Source organism: Setaria viridis, chromosome 2, assembly GCF_005286985.2.
Source record: "Setaria viridis chromosome 2, Setaria_viridis_v4.0, whole genome shotgun sequence".
Taxonomy (NCBI): Eukaryota; Viridiplantae; Streptophyta; class Magnoliopsida; order Poales; family Poaceae; genus Setaria; species Setaria viridis.
The window spans coordinates 28,081,655-28,098,001 of NC_048264.2; the positions used below are offsets into that span (position 1 = coordinate 28,081,655).

The 16,347-nt window shown below is 46.8% G+C and overlaps 2 protein-coding genes across 2 annotated transcripts; both read right to left on the reverse strand.

Moving 5' to 3' along the window:
- Positions 1 to 1,921: 1,921 nt before the first annotated feature.
- LOC117844877 (protein EDS1L) lies at positions 1,922 to 5,917 on the reverse strand. The gene is made up of 3 exons (XM_034725701.2): positions 4,953 to 5,917; positions 3,162 to 3,926; positions 1,922 to 2,828 (listed from the first exon to the last, which is right to left on the reverse strand). The coding sequence occupies exons 1-3, from the start codon at positions 5,346 to 5,348 to the stop codon at positions 2,112 to 2,114; spliced, it is 1,878 nt and encodes a 625-aa protein (XP_034581592.1). The 5' UTR covers positions 5,349 to 5,917; the 3' UTR covers positions 1,922 to 2,111.
- A 136-nt stretch (positions 5,918 to 6,053) lies between these two features.
- LOC117844878 (uncharacterized) lies at positions 6,054 to 10,042 on the reverse strand. Its single transcript, XM_034725702.2, has 12 exons — positions 9,370 to 10,042; positions 9,122 to 9,266; positions 8,941 to 9,031; positions 8,567 to 8,625; positions 8,408 to 8,485; positions 8,231 to 8,314; positions 7,740 to 7,918; positions 7,187 to 7,309; positions 7,023 to 7,095; positions 6,653 to 6,738; positions 6,474 to 6,558; positions 6,054 to 6,366 (listed from the first exon to the last, which is right to left on the reverse strand). Exons 1-12 carry the CDS (start codon positions 9,900 to 9,902, stop codon positions 6,352 to 6,354), a joined length of 1,551 nt encoding a protein of 516 aa, XP_034581593.1. The 5' UTR covers positions 9,903 to 10,042; the 3' UTR covers positions 6,054 to 6,351.
- Positions 10,043 to 16,347: the final 6,305 nt, after the last annotated feature.

A 16,347-nucleotide genomic window follows, 5' to 3' on the forward strand; every position in this document is an offset into this window, starting at 1 on the left:
AAAAAATCCCTAACAAAAGAGATAAGAGATCATATGGTGGAGTGGAACCATCCTCAATGGTAGCGGCAATTCGAAGCCTTGTGACACAAAGTTTGCTAATGTAACCTTACTGATCAGTTGGCAAAAGCTACGACGATCAGCAATAGTAACATCAATATACAAGTAGTCATGTAGCATGGCATAACTAAAGTAATCATTGTGGAGACACCACTAGCAAGGGCTCACGCTAACCTCTCCCAAAAATTTGATTCGCCTCCGCTCGGTGTCTTAGAAAGGTGGGGTTTCGTAGACCGGCCCACTTAGTTGCATATGCACGAAGATGTTGAGATAAGGATACTGGAGAGCCTCGACGGTAGAGGAGGATGTAGGATGCTTATGTATATTGTACTCGGGTTTAGGATGTAGAGAGGTCACCTATTTAGAGCTTCTACCCATACCTTGAAGAGCAGGTAAAACTCCTCGCATAAAACGCAAGAACTGACCGGCTCCACATGATTTTTGTGCCTTTCATTTCTTGGTGCAACATTTTCATTCAATCCGTTTCAAAAATATCTTCTAGAAGCTTTTATGTGATTACGGTCTTAGATGTCAAATATGACGAGAGATCTTGTGATCCTGATTGATTTGACACAATCTCTTTGTGATTTTTACCTTATTATTTTCTTAGTGTAATTGAATATGGGTTATGCCGGATTTTTTAAAAAAATTCTAGCCAAAAACTGATATCTTAAAATAACTCATCCTAAATATTATTGAGTGACTGAGCTGCGACGCTGGCGCGCACACTGAGGTTGGCACGCTAGCGTGTCACACGCAATGCCGCGGTTAGCGTGACCGTGCGCAGCCTGACGTAGTGACGTGCGATGTGCGGAGGTCGCAGTCCCTGTCGGACTGCACCGGGGGGAGAGAGAGAGTTGCTGTGCTGTGCAGCTGTTCAAGGGGAGAGAGTGCGTGCAGATTTTTCAAGGAGAGAGGTTGGAGCTCTACCTGCAGTCCTGCGCTACTCTACCACTGCTGATGCCATTTTCTTTGACCGGTGAGGCGGCTATTGACTATGCTCCGGGTTTATATTTTTAAGGAGAGAGAGTGTGTGGAGCTTTTTCAAGGAGAGAGAGTCTTCTTTATTTGTCATTAGTCGTCGGATCATATACGAAAAATCACACGTTCATTCCATACTTTTTTAATTACATTTTTCTTGTAATTTTAAAGTTGCATTTTATCCATGCATGGAGCACCGAAGTCGCTCTCGTGTGGCGAGATTGGGTTTAATTAGCACTTGTACCATATCACTCTATCTCCATCGTCCAAGTAGTCATTTCTGCAAAGAGTATTACAGACGAAGTCATGTATGTCTAGAAAATGTATCTTGTGTTCTTTAGCATCACTAATCATTGATTTCTTTCACTATGTGATTAAGGGATTTGGTAGGTCAGGGCGAACAGAGTAGCCTCTAATAGATGTTATAGCCGAAACGATACACAAATGCTGAATTAGGGTCTCCACAACAAAGTAACTTGAGAAAATATCTAACTTTTTTTCTTTCTAGAAAATGGGAATATGTCCGGCTTCTGCGAAAAACGTACACAGCCAAATGAACAAATATCTTAACTATTAGCTCGACTTAGTCTTGTAATTAGCAGCACATCGGCACTTCTTGCCGAATTTCATGAACAATTCTAGGCAGAAACTGATCAAGATGGGAAGATAAACGCTGCAATGGACAAATGACCTTAATTTGTTCAGTGCCATTGCTGTTTCGGTATTCGGATGCAACCGGACTTTACCACCTCACTCAGTAAGCTGTCCCGTGTTCCTTGCTGAATGCTGATACATTTGAGTAATGCCCTGCAGCTACTTGTAAGCATAGAGAGAACGAACACATTCATGTGTGACATTGAACACTAAGAATCTCAAGCACCAGTTTCCGAACATGATCTCTTTGATTTATGAGTTAACTAGACAGGTTGAAAACTAACACCACCGTGTCTGCCTATTGTAAAAGATAGTAAGATACTACATACAGAGCAGCATACATGGATCTGAGGCTACAATATACATCTACATCTGTTCCCACAAGACGAGGAACAGCTACCTCGTCGGTGAAAATCCCGTTACAACGACACAAGTTTCGCAATGCAGGACGCCGACTTGTGCTGTTCGGGGAGCGTCCTCCACCACGCCACAAAAGAAGAGCTCCCCAGAAACACGTCCTTGCCCAGACTTCCAGAGTTATACCATCCATGCGCATCGCTCTCGAGCTTGACCACCCTATCCCTCAGGTCCTGGAACGTCCTGCCGCCGGCCATCTCGGCCTGGAGCTCCTCGACCACCGCCCAGAAGCATGACTCGAGGCTGGACCCGACGGGCGCGCGCTGCAGCTGCTCGTGCCACCTCTGCGTGTACTTGTACCGCCGCGGCCGCCCCTTGGAGAGGTAGGAGCCGGTGTCCTCGTTCTTGGAGTGCCTGTAGTAGTTGGCGATGTCCAGCGGCTCCACCAGGCGGCGGAACAGCGTGCCCAGGCCCACCCACTCCTCCCGCGCCTCGAAGCCGTCCGGCAGCTCGCGCCTCCGCAGCATCTCGATGATCTCGTCCCAGAGCCCGGCCAGCTCCAACCTCCGCACGTTGGCGTTGAAGTCGTGCACCTCCCGCTGGAGCTTGAAGGAGTCGTAGTAGGTCACGCCGCGGAGTTCGCATGCTCTCTTGTAGTCGTTTAGGGATCTGAGGGCCTCCTGGATCTTCTGGCAGCTTTCGTCAATCTTCGTTTGGTTTCTCTGTCTTTGTTTCTCCCATTGCGCAGCTGCAGAAAGGTGCAGTATAGCTTCCTTGCTCTGTGATTAAAAAAAAGATATAGGTTCTTTTACATTAGAAGAATACATGTTGGGAGTCTTGAAATGGTGACTGAAGATTGCTTATTTGAACACGATGACAATTACGAAAACAAACTTCATAGACATTTACATTTTAAGCTATGAATCTAGGATAGGTCGATAGGAAATGCTTTCGTGTTGGGCTGCAATATAGCACACGATGACCCAACTTTAGTGGTTTGCAATTTTCTTACCAAGACTGATTTCACAGAGAGTGAACACATGTTCACTACTGTGAAGGAAATGCCAACTATAATGAAGATGTGCATTGACAAAAAGGAAATGGTGGCTTACCAGTTCAATGCTTCCAAATGCCGCTCTGTCTGTCTGCCTACCAGGAACGGTTGACGAGATTGCTCCCAGGTAATCCACACAAACTATATCCGGCATGCACTGTTTAATTGGTTCATACTGCCAATGAGCACTTAAACTTCTAGCAGCAGCATCAAGCAATTGTTGTTGGGGATCCAACTGAAGACAGTAAAATAACAACTGCAGTACAGCATCTGAATTTGTGATAACAATCAGTTGTTCACTACTTGTCAAGAAATGATAAGTCCCGCAGGGTCTGTAAGGGGAGAGGTCAATGAAGGAAGTCAACGTTCCCAAGATTGAGCTAGTGCAGCCCATGAAAGAACAGGCCTCATAGCTGGCAATCGATAGCGTGCTTCTCAGTAAAGTTTCGTAGTACTCAGGTATGACGAGAGACCTCCCAGCAGGTGAGTTGTTTGGTGTCTGAGGAGACAACCAATCAAGAACAGCTTGAATTTCTTCTCTGAAGGATGCAAGCGGAGTCAGTGGTATACGTGGGACAATGTCTAGCGGAAGAAGGAAATGCAAAATACATTGCGACCAGCCCTCTCTTCTAACAGCATGGTTGAAGATATTGTCTCCAATAAGAGGAGCCCCAAAGGTCACACAGAAGGGGTGTGCTTGATTTACACTTCCCTGTCTGGTGCACTTCTCAAGAAACCATATAGCAGCAAGGGTGGCTATCGAACCTCCTGATGAATGCCCTGTGAATACTATACGTTTCTCTTCAGCCACAGCTCTCGATACCTGTATTTCAAGGGAGGAGTTATCATTTTGTTCGTTTAGGTGACAAACATAGTGAAATGCTCAATCTACATCTCAGTTAACATTTGAATACAGCCAATTTTAAACAGTACAATTCTGTATATTATGATATAAAAGTAATATAACTGGAATGAAGACTTTGAAGGCTATGGTAATCGCCCAAACGAAAGAGGAAGGGGACATGAATTGTTACTCAATTTGTTGTCCAAGTAATGTAATATTGTCAATCATGAAATTTTTCATAATTCCAAGCATCTGGAATGCTGTGGCTGAAAAGTATGTTTTCCAGCTATGTCATTATTTCTCACACAGTCCAAGACTTAGTCACAAACATGATGCACGGTCCTTCTATGGAATAAATATGTTTGACTCAGACTTGCCTTTGCTGTTTTATTTGCAACTGCCTTACTTTATTTATGGCCCCTCCTCTTTCATCGAAACTGTGGTATGTAGTGTGATGTAAACTATTTTCTTTTCTTTTCCCAACAAAAAAGGGTGAATTGAAAACTTTGCAAAAAGAAACATCAAGTCAGCAAGCAGCCCAAAAAACAATCAAGTTGACATCAAGTTGAAATCAAGCACTCCCTCCACATTTGCAAGCTCTATCCTGATGTACATTCACACTGCTTTAGTTAGACAAGCACGCTAAAATCCACAAAGGTCAATGCAACTGCAGCCCACATATCTTTAACTGGCAGAGCAGCTGAAACTAACATACACATGAACACAGCAACGGAAACAATTGAATCTTGCAGCTAACACACCTTAAATTCAACCTAATGCATTTCACCATACTATAAAAGCAAGTAGCTTTTCAAAATTGATCCATCTAATCTCATTTCTCCCTCATAAAGTATCCTGAAACGATCAATTCTTAGTCTCAGGGATCGGACTGCAAGTGCCATTTCCTGTAGCAGCAACTAACGAGATCTTAGCACTAAAGAGTCAATATGGTTTATCAAGCTATACCGGATACCAGCTCGAGAAGCCGGCGCTTGATTCACTGACCTCGGACTGGAGCGTCGATCCGTCGAGCAGGCCGCGGAAGGCGGCGAGGAAGGCTGCGTTAGCGCGCGCGGGGACGCCGCTCCCGACGGCGCGGAGCGACGGGAACAGCGCCGGGTCCACCTCCGCGTCCCCGAACGGCTGGCGGGCGCCTCCCGCGGAGGAGGGTGCCGCCCAGTCGCCGGCGGACCAGGAGGGCGCGAAGGCGAAGGCGGCGCAGGGGTAAGGGTGGGACGCGTGGTGCACCTGGAAGGAGCGGGCGGAGGAGGAGGCGGCGGGCGGGGCCGAGGCGGGGGAGGGGGAAGGGAAGGAGAGCTCGGCGCAGTGCGCGACGAGCAGGCGGTCGTCGTCGGACAGCGACGCCGCGCGCTGCGGCGGCGCCGGGGTGTCCGTCGGCATCGCGACGGGACGGGAGAGTGGAGCACTGGAGCGCTTGGGGAGGCGGGAGGCGTGGAGCTGCTCTGAGGCTCTGAGCACCTGAGATCGCTGGGTTGACTTGTCGCCGACGAGCAGCTGAGAGGGACGAGAAAAAGGAGATAAAAAGGTTGGGACTTGGCCACTTGGGGAGGCTTGCGCCTTCTGAAGCCGTGGCTCGTACGACAACAGCGACGTTACAAAATTTGTTCGAGCCGCTGCTCATAACACCGTCTCCGTGTTTGCCCAGCCCATTGAAAGTAGACTTGCTATACCGGATTTTTGCTGCCGAGCTTACTCGATTCGAAGCCGAGAACCAAGAGCCGCTTCAGCTTATAAGTCGACTGAAAAGTTGAAACGGCTGATTTGTTGTGAGAGAAGAACACTGTTCAGCCCAAACCCTTCTGAGCTTCAGCAATGCCTATTTGGATCTTTGGTGCTTTTGTTGGCAGCCAGAATCCCTTCATCCCTTGTGTGGTAATGCGCACGCTTCTGCTTTCAGCCGTGCAGCAAGGACTTCGCCGTACAAGCTAAAGGCGGATTGATACCTACACATGCACAAGCTTTTTGTGTCTTTATAGATTGCACTTCAAAAAAAGTCAAAAATTTTAATACACGCAGAAGACAATTTGGTTCATCACAGCAAACGCAGAGCAGTACCACATAAAAGTGTGCATGTAACATACAGGAGAACCAGAACCAACCCCATCCCTGCTATATCAGAGATTTTCTTCTTTGCTTGTATTTGTACGCAGTATACACTATACAGACATATTATGCTTTAGTTTCATCATCCAAAAGAAAAGAATGGAAAAGAAAACATAAAGATCAGGTCAGAACAAACTATAAAACCTATCATATGAATCCGCGACGTTCACAATGAACAGAGGAAGAATTGCAGTATCCTATCCTTCATCTTGATCCAAAGCATCCAATGCCTGATATAATACCTTGATGGAAACAAAATTCGTGCCAGAAATATTCAGTTTCACGGATCCTTCGACTGTTACAGAAGAATTCTCAGTGAGATACAAAAGGCAACATGAAAAATGAAACGGATGTGGTAAAAAGGGGCAGGCCACTTCACAAATATATACTACTAACAGTTACCTCAAGATACTGGGACAGGCTAGGTGAAGAATGGGCAAGCCCTGTGCCTGAATATGAAAGTGCATACTCTTCTATATTCTCTAACCTGAAAAGTAACCATACACTCATAGTTAGAACATAATGTCCATGAAACTCATCCAGATCGTATTAGTATCAGCAGTAGCCCAATAGAGGCATACCTGTAAAGATAATTGACCATGATACCTCCACTTTGTTGAATGCCCTTCTCTGATTGGTCAGCCATCCAGTTTATTCTCTCAATCATCTGCCAAATAGCTAGTGCTGTTATGTCAAGCCACCAAATTATTTCAAATACCTAATCATCTTACCATTAGGCCCAAATTTATGAATAAAAAATTGCATAAAATGACTTACAACAGTAAAACTACCAGAGTACAATATTACAACATGGTTCATGGAAAATCAATTGATTTTTTTCCTGGAATAGGTAAACCAGACATAAGTTTCTGTTTTCTAAACACCACAAAACAACATATGCTCCTCAGCGTTTAAAATTTGAAACTGAGTATGTGATGCTGGCTAACTTACTGCTCCGTTTTGCAAGTGAAAATTTGCAACAGCATCTAGAGCTTTTCCTCTGATTTTCTCTCTGGCAAGATACCTACATTATCAACAGTTGCAATTTATATATGGCATTCCACTTACTCAGAAAATGAACTAATGCACAAACAGAGAAAAATGTTTTTGCATACCTTGCACACAAACGCATTAGAGGAGATTTCAACGCAGCAGATAATTTTTCAGACTTTACCCATTGACTTGTTTTCAGTATATCTTGCAATAGTTCAATTCCTTGTTTCCCATGAGCTTGTTCACTGCAACGATAGTAGTAACTTTGATCAAAGATCATGAAGCAACTTTAAGATTTTACCCTCTTTCTATGTTATTTTTTCCTTTAACACGTAGGAGACTTGCATATGTTTGTATTACCCATTTCTATGTTGAATAGCCACGAACATAAAAAATGAGTTGATGGATTACAGAAAATACTGCATGTACCCAGAAATTGAAAACAACAGACTCATCCATTTTTAAATACATGACGTTTAGGACAGGTTGATTAGTTCATTTTTCAACTAATTAGCTTGCACTTTTTTATATATGACACTTAGGACAAACTAACTAGTACATTTTTAACTAATTAGTTTGTCCTAAATGTCATATATTCAAAATGGAGAATAAAACAAGAACTGCACCAAAAACAGGGAAGCTCAATTTGCAACATTATCTTGGAATGGAACATACATGGCATCATGAATCATCTTCTCTTCCTCGGGAAGAAGGATGGATTCTCTGAAAGTAGAGCTAGCTCCTTCGAATGAATTCCCCTCTTGCGATTCTGTCTGTGCTAATTTTATTTGGGAGGCCAGTTTAGCACGAAGCCATTGCATGAAACCAGGGATTGGGCTAAGTGTTGCAAAAATCTGCATGAAGCATCAACAAAGAAGTATATGATGTTTGATGTATCAGTAAACATAGCTAACAGCTTAACATGAGCTTAGTAAGTCTGGTGAATTATTTGCTATGTGAAGAAAAACTGAGCTTAGTAACATGAGCTTAGTAAGTCTGGTGAATTATTTACAGGAACTGTATGTACTGCACTTTTAAGCGAAACAATCAACGGACACTCATAGAAGCCAAAGCTATTTCATTTGCAGCGATAGATATATACGGAAAATAAGAACTAAGATGTGCGTGTAATAGTGATGATCAGCAATACATATTAGAAGGGGTACCTGTACTGAAGGCATATCTCGTCTCAACATGTCAATCACACGCTTGAGAAGAAACTTCCCCAGATTAATACCTGATAAGCCAGGCTGGCAATATTAATAGACGGTCAGTTCTAGACTTCTAGGCACCAGTTCGCTAGTGCCTATCACGGAACTAAATTTGTTAGCAACTTTGTTTACCTGGGTAGACGATATTGAATAAAACAGTGCACAGCTGGCTTCAGATTCAGGAGTCGGGGGGTCATCCCACAAGACCTCCTAGTATGAGAAAAGAAGAACATAAGGTGCTGTGCAGTAGAATACTAATTTAGTCAAATATAACTACGACGGTCTAATAACCTGTATAGATGCAGCCATATCTTTGTGTAAAGCAACTTCGATGAAAATCAGGGGCTCCCCTAATGTTAACAAAGGCAGTAAGAGCACTCAGAGAAAGTAACTGCGGTTGGGGGAAAATCATCCGAAAAAAGCTAGTCGTTACACTTAAATTCTTAACAACTACTCCGTAGATAATTGATGACATGCACTTCTTTCATCCTTATGGAAAATTAATGGTATGTGTAAGAAAAATGGCTATGAAATTATAAAACTATATATGAGTTACTTGGAACTTGGAAGACTAGATTCAGCTGCAGCATCAACAGTAGGCAGTAATACTCTAGAAGTGCAGCAAGCCACAAATAGCAACCAAACAGTCAGTCTGACATTCTGACCTGGTATTGCTGGATGGAAGTAGCCAAAGCAACGGCGACCAACACCCAATCTTCTCTTCAAGTCTATCAGGTTTCTGATTGGATGCACTGCCTAAATAGTGAAAACAAAAACATCAGTTGAAACACCACAGTAACAAATCAGGCTGCGCCAAATCAAATCTACAGGGAATAGGCCACCAACCTCATATGCCACAATCTTCTCTAGCAAGGAGGCAGGATCATCCCATGTTATCTGGTGGAGCGTCAATGCTGCAGGGCTGAGCCAGGTCACCAGTTTCTCCTTCAAGTACGAGTCCAGGGCGCGCAGTGCCGGAGCGTTCTCCTCCCTGCGTTGCAACATTGGGATCAGCAAGGCCTTCAATCCCCAAGTTTCTCATAACAACAACAGCAAAGCATCGCAATGGCAGTGCTGAGGGCAAACAATCTCACCCCAGCAAGGCCAGGAGGTCGGCGCGGAGCACCGCGAGGAGCTTGAGCCCGCCTGGTTGCGCGTTCATGGCCTCGAGGAACCCGGAGTACCGGGGCCGGAGCGCGTCCCGGAGCCCCCTCTCCATCCGGTACAGCGCCGCCGCGGAGCCCTCCTTCCCCTCCTCCACCGTCGCGTCATCCCCGCCTGCCGCCGCGGCGGAGGCGACGCTCATGTACTGTCTCATGAGGTCCCGGACGCGCGCGCGGGGCACGTCGTAGTCGGTGGCGAGGGAGCGGAGGACCTCGCGGCGCCCGACGCGGTCGAGGGAGCGGTACCCGTCGGAGAAGTTATCGAGCGTCGCGGGGGGCGGGGAGGCGGCGGAGGCAGCGGCATGGAGCCAGTGGAGAACGGAAGCCGCGGGCGGGGCGGCGGGGTCTGGGTCAGTGGGCGGAGGAGGAGGGGACAGTTGCGGCGGCGGGGAGGGGAGGGCGTCCGGGTGCATGCGGGCGCGGAGGAGGACGGCGAGCGACTTCGAGGTGTGGTTCCTGGTCATGTGACGCGGTCGGAGTAGCCGCCGGCGACGCGGCCGGAGGCGGAGGCAGGGCGGGTGACGGCGCCGGCGACGGCGCTGTGCCAATTTTGCGGTTGGGTTCGGCCGTTCGGGTGGTGAGGTGTCAGCGTGTCCCACTACTCGCCTTTCTGTAGACGAAAGGGCGCAGCCGGTCCCCAGACTTGCCCGGTTACCAAACTAGCAGATCGCTTTTTTTTAGATCTAAACTTTGTTTGGATCTCGTTTGCGTCCAATCTGACTTCACCGTTATTAGCTAACATGGCGATGCCACCGTGTCTCACACACGTGGCAGGGATACTGCTGGGCTGCCTAAATTTGCAAAGAAGCCTTCACATGTGTCAGACCTCTCATTTATCTCCTCGGTTACCTCTCTGCCGTGGTCGACGAGGGTCTGTGCGGCGGCGATCGAGGATGAACAGATGGAGGTAGTGCGGCGGTGATTGGGGAGGAAAAGAGGAAGCCCATGTAGAAGGAAGCACCGAATGTGGTGCAGGCCACCGCCGCGACGGGATGGTGACGAGACTGCGAGGCAAAGGGGAATCGGTTCCGAACTACGGTGAGTACCCTGATTTCTCTGCCACATCGATTGTAGGGATAGGTGTAGGGATTGGATTTTAGAGTGTGATTCTAGAGTATTAAGTTGAAAAACTTGGATTTGGCAGATGGGATTGTTGATTTGGGGATAATTTGTTAGGGTTTTGGTTTTGATATAGGTTTTAGAATTTTGGGGAAAAACTTAAAATTTCGAGATGTTGCATCTGATCAATTTGATTTGCTTGATCAATTTGATTTGCTCGTGCATTATAGGTCCTAGTTCATATGAGTTCAGTATTGAGGTTCACCATGGGGGTTTCTTCATTGGATTTGGTCATATGTGGGTGAGAAGATCCACTTGTTTGATAGGATTGAGACTGATACTTTGAGTCCTTTGTGGTTCGAGGATTTTGTTCAACAGCTTGGTTATGTGAGTAACAGCAACATCAAGTATTATTGGTTGTTACCAGGGAAGACCTTAGCTGATGGATTGAGAGTGATAGCTTCTGACCATGACACCAATGTGATGGCATCAGTGGTACAAAAGGTCAAGTGTTTATTGATCATGATGACAATATGGGACTTGATTGGGAAGATGTGGTTGTCAATTAAGTTGCTGATCTGCCTAAGGTTATTAGCTCACAGAAAGTTGAGTATATTGATAGGAAAACTAGTGAGAAATTACCAGTATTCTATAATGACTTGAAGAAAGATAGAGTTGAGCAAGATGGTCTTATTCAGGAAGAGTACAAGGAATATGCGCATGATGAGGAGTTCATAGACAGTGACAATGACATAGATGCTAGTGATGAGGACTTGTTGGAGGATGCTGTTGAAATGGATGTGATAAGAAAGCAAGAGGAAGCAAGCTGAAGTCATATGAGATAAATAGACATGCACAAGTCAGTGATGATGAGGATAGTAATGATGAGGGTTTGGAGCTGCTAGATTTAGATGGGGAAGATAGGCTGAAGTTCAAATCTTTGAATGAAGAGGACATCAACAATCCAACATTCTTTATTTGACAAGTGTTTCAATCTGCAAAAAAGTTGAGAGAGGTAATTATAGAATACAGTGTGAGGAACAGGGTTGAAATCCTACTGCCCAGGAATGACAGCAGAAGGATAAGGGGTCATCGTGCTGAAGGTTTTCCATGAACTTTATATGCTTCAATGGATAGTAGGATTCAGTCATTTGTTATGAAGATATACTATGGAGTTCACAATTGTTAGAAAGAGTGCATACTTAGGAGGTGCACTTCTAGGTGGTTGTTTAATAAGTACACTGATTTGTTTAGAGCCAATGAGAAGATGAGCATCACCAAGTTTGTCAAGACAGTCCAAAAGATTTGAACTTGACCATTTCCAAGAGCAAGCTTGCTAGAGCAATAAGGCTGATTTTAAGTTCTATTCATGGAGATGAGATCCAACGGTACAATTACTTGTGGGACTATGCAGAAGAGTTGAGGAGAAGCAATCCTAGGAGCACATTCTACTTAAATTGTACTAAAAACTTGTTTAGTACATGTTACATGTCACTGAATGCATGCAAGAGGGGTTTTTTGACTGGATGTAGGCCCATCATCTGTCTAGATGGATATCATATTAAGACCAAGTTTGGAGGTCACCGTAGATGAAGAGGACACCATTTGGAGCCGGCATCTTGAGGATGAGGTAGGTGCAATGTGGAATCGCCACGAACCTCGCAAGCATGGGTCTGCTAAAGATGACATGGTAGGAAGTTTTGAAATTAGCCACCTCGAAGGTAAGGTGCTCCGTACGGTAGTTGTCAGGCGTGCCAAAGCTGACTGGCAAAACAACTCAGCCGATAGGATAGGATCCCTTGCCGGGTACGATGTCATAGAAGGGGTCTTCACAGGGCTGGATGTGGTCGAAATTGAAGTCCATGCACTTCAGAGTTTCGGCGAAGATGATGTTAAGCCCGCCGCCGCTGTCAATTAGCACTTTGGGGAGGAGGGCCCGGTCTATGGTCGGGCAGACCACCAACGGTTAGGACCCGAGATCTGGAATGTGTATCCAGTGATCTTCCTCGCAGATACTGGACTGGACGTATGGAGAATGAGTGCACCTCTCATTGGTGCAGCTTGTGTTTACGATTGCTGCAGAACACCTTGGGGCCGCCCATGATGATGTTGACTTGATGGTTCGGTCACTGGAACTCCCCGTTCTGGTCGGCGCCGACCCGGTGGGCGTCTGGGTTTGGCTAGTCACGGTGCTCCTCTTTGTGATAATCATTGCGGTCATCACGTTGGCGGTTGTTGCGGTGATCGTGGCGGCGGTCACGATCGTCGCGATCATCACGACGATGGTCATGGTCGTCACGGCAACGGTTGCCGCGGTCATCACGGTCATTGCGGCGGCGGTTGTCGCGACAATTGTCGTCCCTTCGGTAGTCGTTTTGGCAAGGTCACTTGTACTCCATCAGGGTGCCGAGCTCTTTCTTGAGGATTGTGCAGTCCCGAAGATTGTGACGTGCGTTCTTATGGAAAGGGCACGGAGCATTCAGGGTGTCATCGAACTCTTCTCGAAGGAAGGTGGTTGGTCTGGCGGGGTCGGCTTCAGCAGTGAGGACCTCGGGGGGTCTTTTTTTAAGTCGGGAGGACTTCGGTCGTGCTTGGTGTTCCTCATAGGTCAGCTGTTTGTGGTTGTCGTTCTGGCAGTGCTCGCCGTCCTAGAACTGTACTTGTGTTGCCTCCTCTGTGTCGGACTGAACGTTGGTGAGCTGCATCATCTACCCGACCATCTTGGGGGTAGCCTCATACAGCTTGCAGAACATGTTGCGGTTCATCAGGCTAGAGTGGAAGTACTAGATGATGTCGCGGTCCTCGACTCCGGCCAGCCTGTTGCGGTTCTCGAAGAAGTGGTTCACATACTCTCAGAGAGTTTCGTTCTTCCACTGGCAGACTTGCCCAAGATTCTCCGTGTTTCCAGGTTGGTTGTAGGTAGCCTGGTAGTTCTGGGTGAAAGCCCTAGCGAGCTGACCCCAGGTATTGATGCTGCTCGGTGGAAAGTTCTCTAGCCACAGGAGAGGGGCGGGGCCATCACTACCGGGAAATAGGTGGCCATCTGGTCGTATGTGCCGTTGGCGGCTTTCTCCGCGGTGCTGTACATTTTGAGCCATATAGTGGGGTCGGAGCGGCCGTCGTACTTTTCGTTGATAGCCAACTTGAACAAGGCAGGCCACTCAACGGCTTTGAGGCGGGGAGTGCAGGCGGCAAAACCATCGTTTGTTGTGTCATCATCGTCCTCGAGGTTATATTCGACGGGTGGTGCCTCGGGGCGTCCATCGTTGTTGCGCCTGGGTGGGACATAGGCGTCTTCAGGGGCGTCGTACATGCAGTCGTAGTCGACACGGCGATGCATTTCATCTTCTTGGCATCGACGATCCTCCCGTTCTGCGTTGCAGTTTAGCCTGCCAGGAGCACCGTTGTCACGGTCGTACTCAGTGTGGCGGTGGAGCTCGACCTCTTTCCAGTCTTGGTGGCGGTTGTTGAGGTCGGCGCGGAGGTCACGGCGATCGTGTAGCTGTTCGGGGAGGTCGGGTTGCCGATCTTGTCTGTCACGGTTCTTGCCATCGCCTCTCCTGCGACAGCAGCTGTTGTCGTGGTTATCGAGTTGATGGGCGTTGTTAGCGGGCGGGTTGGCGGGTTGCTCCACCTTCTCGTCATGGACGGGCTCTAGCTGACCTCCCACGTGGTTATTGTGGCCGCCTCGGTGGTGACCGGATCCGCTATGAGTAGATCGATCAGCTTCGAGAGTGCTGAGTAGATGTGGACTAGGAGTGTGTTGACTGGCTTTGGGCCTGCTCTTCGATCTGGGCGTTGGCGACGCGGATACGTGCATGGATCCGCCAGAGTAGCTTCAAGTCTGGAAGGTTTTTCAGATCGGCGAAGGTAGCCCCCAGGTTAGCCTGGAGTATGGTGAAGACATTGTGGGCAGCCTCCTCGAGGTCGGCTTGTAGATTGCAGGCATGCATAGGGCGCCTGCGCTGCCTCAGGCATCGTCCTGGTCAGCGTTGTCACCATCGTTGGCGCGTTGTGGGTCGACGTTGGCGGCGGGCGGTGGTCAGCGCTGGTCATCCGCTGCATCAGTTCCCATGTTAGCAGCAGGTTGTTGACGTTGCTGGGTGTCGGCTTGCTCCCATTGGTACTATACTGCACGGTCCCAATTCTTGCCATTGCAACCTTCTTCTTGAGAAGATATTTTTCCATCCCTGGGTGGATCGTCGGCGGAGACCACAAAGGCTTCACGATCTGGCATGGTAGAGTTGCTCTCGACGTCGTCTCCATAAGGGTTCCGTGTTAGGATGATGCGGGGGTTCTGGAACTCGCCACAGTCTAGAAACTAGGCAGGTCTGGTGGGTCTTCAAATTTGATCTGAAGAGACTGCGCGAGTTTCACGGAAAACACGGCAGCCGAGTTCCTCAAACAAAAGGGGGCGTGGGAACGACCCTGTGCTGACCTTATGGCTGCTCTACCCTCAAGTTGCCCCATCATGTACTAGATCTATTGCTCTGCTGCGGCCTACAGGATCCAATAGCTACTCCATCCACCCGATATTCTCTATGGTTCCCACTATCACCCTATTCTGCAACAACTACGATTGTTGTATTTTGGAGGATAGACGACCATTGGGCAGGTGCAAATTTTCACCCATTAGTCTAGCTCTAACTGCTAGCCCTACTCGCCAGCAGCTATGGAGATTGGCAGTAGCCAACAATGTTGATTGAATATGCAACTCTCCCCCTCTCTCTCCTCCCCTCCCTCCTCTCTCTCCCACTTCTTTCCTCTACCTTCCTACCTCTCTCTCTATAGCTACCTCTAGTGATGATGATTGTCGTGATGAGAATTGTGTCAGGTTAGGTGCGGTGACCTCATTATTGGGCGGCCACCATGTTTCTCGAGGGTTCTTATTCTCATATGTCCTTATATATGGCCATGCGGATGCCTCGCTATTGCTAGTACGGGTAGGCCCTCTTTCACAGTGATTTGTCTCTAGGATCCATTATTTGTTTCTTTCTCCTTCTAATATTTCACGTACACCATGGTTTGTAGTTACTTGCAAAGAAGTGGCTTGCATCTTCTAGCTCTCTATGTTGCATGAAGTTAGCAAGCATCCATGACAGATACTATAATGTACCTAGATGAAAGGCTTAAGAAAAAGCAAGCATCCATGGTGCAATTTGTTGCCACCAACATTCACACTTCTTGTGTTCAATTTATGCACTATGCTTTTGCTTCGCCTTACGTAGATTCCTCCACTCTTCTATCTTGTGGCCCTAAGCTGATGACTAAAGTCCATCAGGAGGTTATGGCCCTCGATGTTGCACAAAGTTAGCACACGTTCATGGTGCAAGTTGTTGCTACCGACATCCACACTTCCATTGTTTGATTTATGCACTATGGCTCTGCTGTCGTCCCATGTATACGCCTCCACTCTTCTATCTCGTGGCCCTAAGCTGTCGACTAAAGTCCACCAAGAGATTGGGTATGGTCTCGTTGCAAAAGCTACATGACCTTAAAATTGAATGAGTTTGGTACATGGGTTCTCTTCTCTAATACTAAGCATTACAGTCATAAAACTCAATTATCTATATATTCTTTTTTATTAATATGATAATTTCTTAACTCTCTTGATGAACATGATGACTTCTTAACGCTATGTTATTGAGATAATAATAAATTATACTGAAGGAAAGTGCAAGAGAAAATAGAGAAATAAGGAAAACTGTTTGCGGCTAGTTTATTTTTTGTTTTGTTTTGCTAAAAAAGAAAAGATGTTTGGTATGTAGAAGTAAAAAGTATACATTTGAATGCCTCGTTCATGCAAGGATGCGATACGTATGCAAAAAGAAACAAAAGATATTTAGAAAT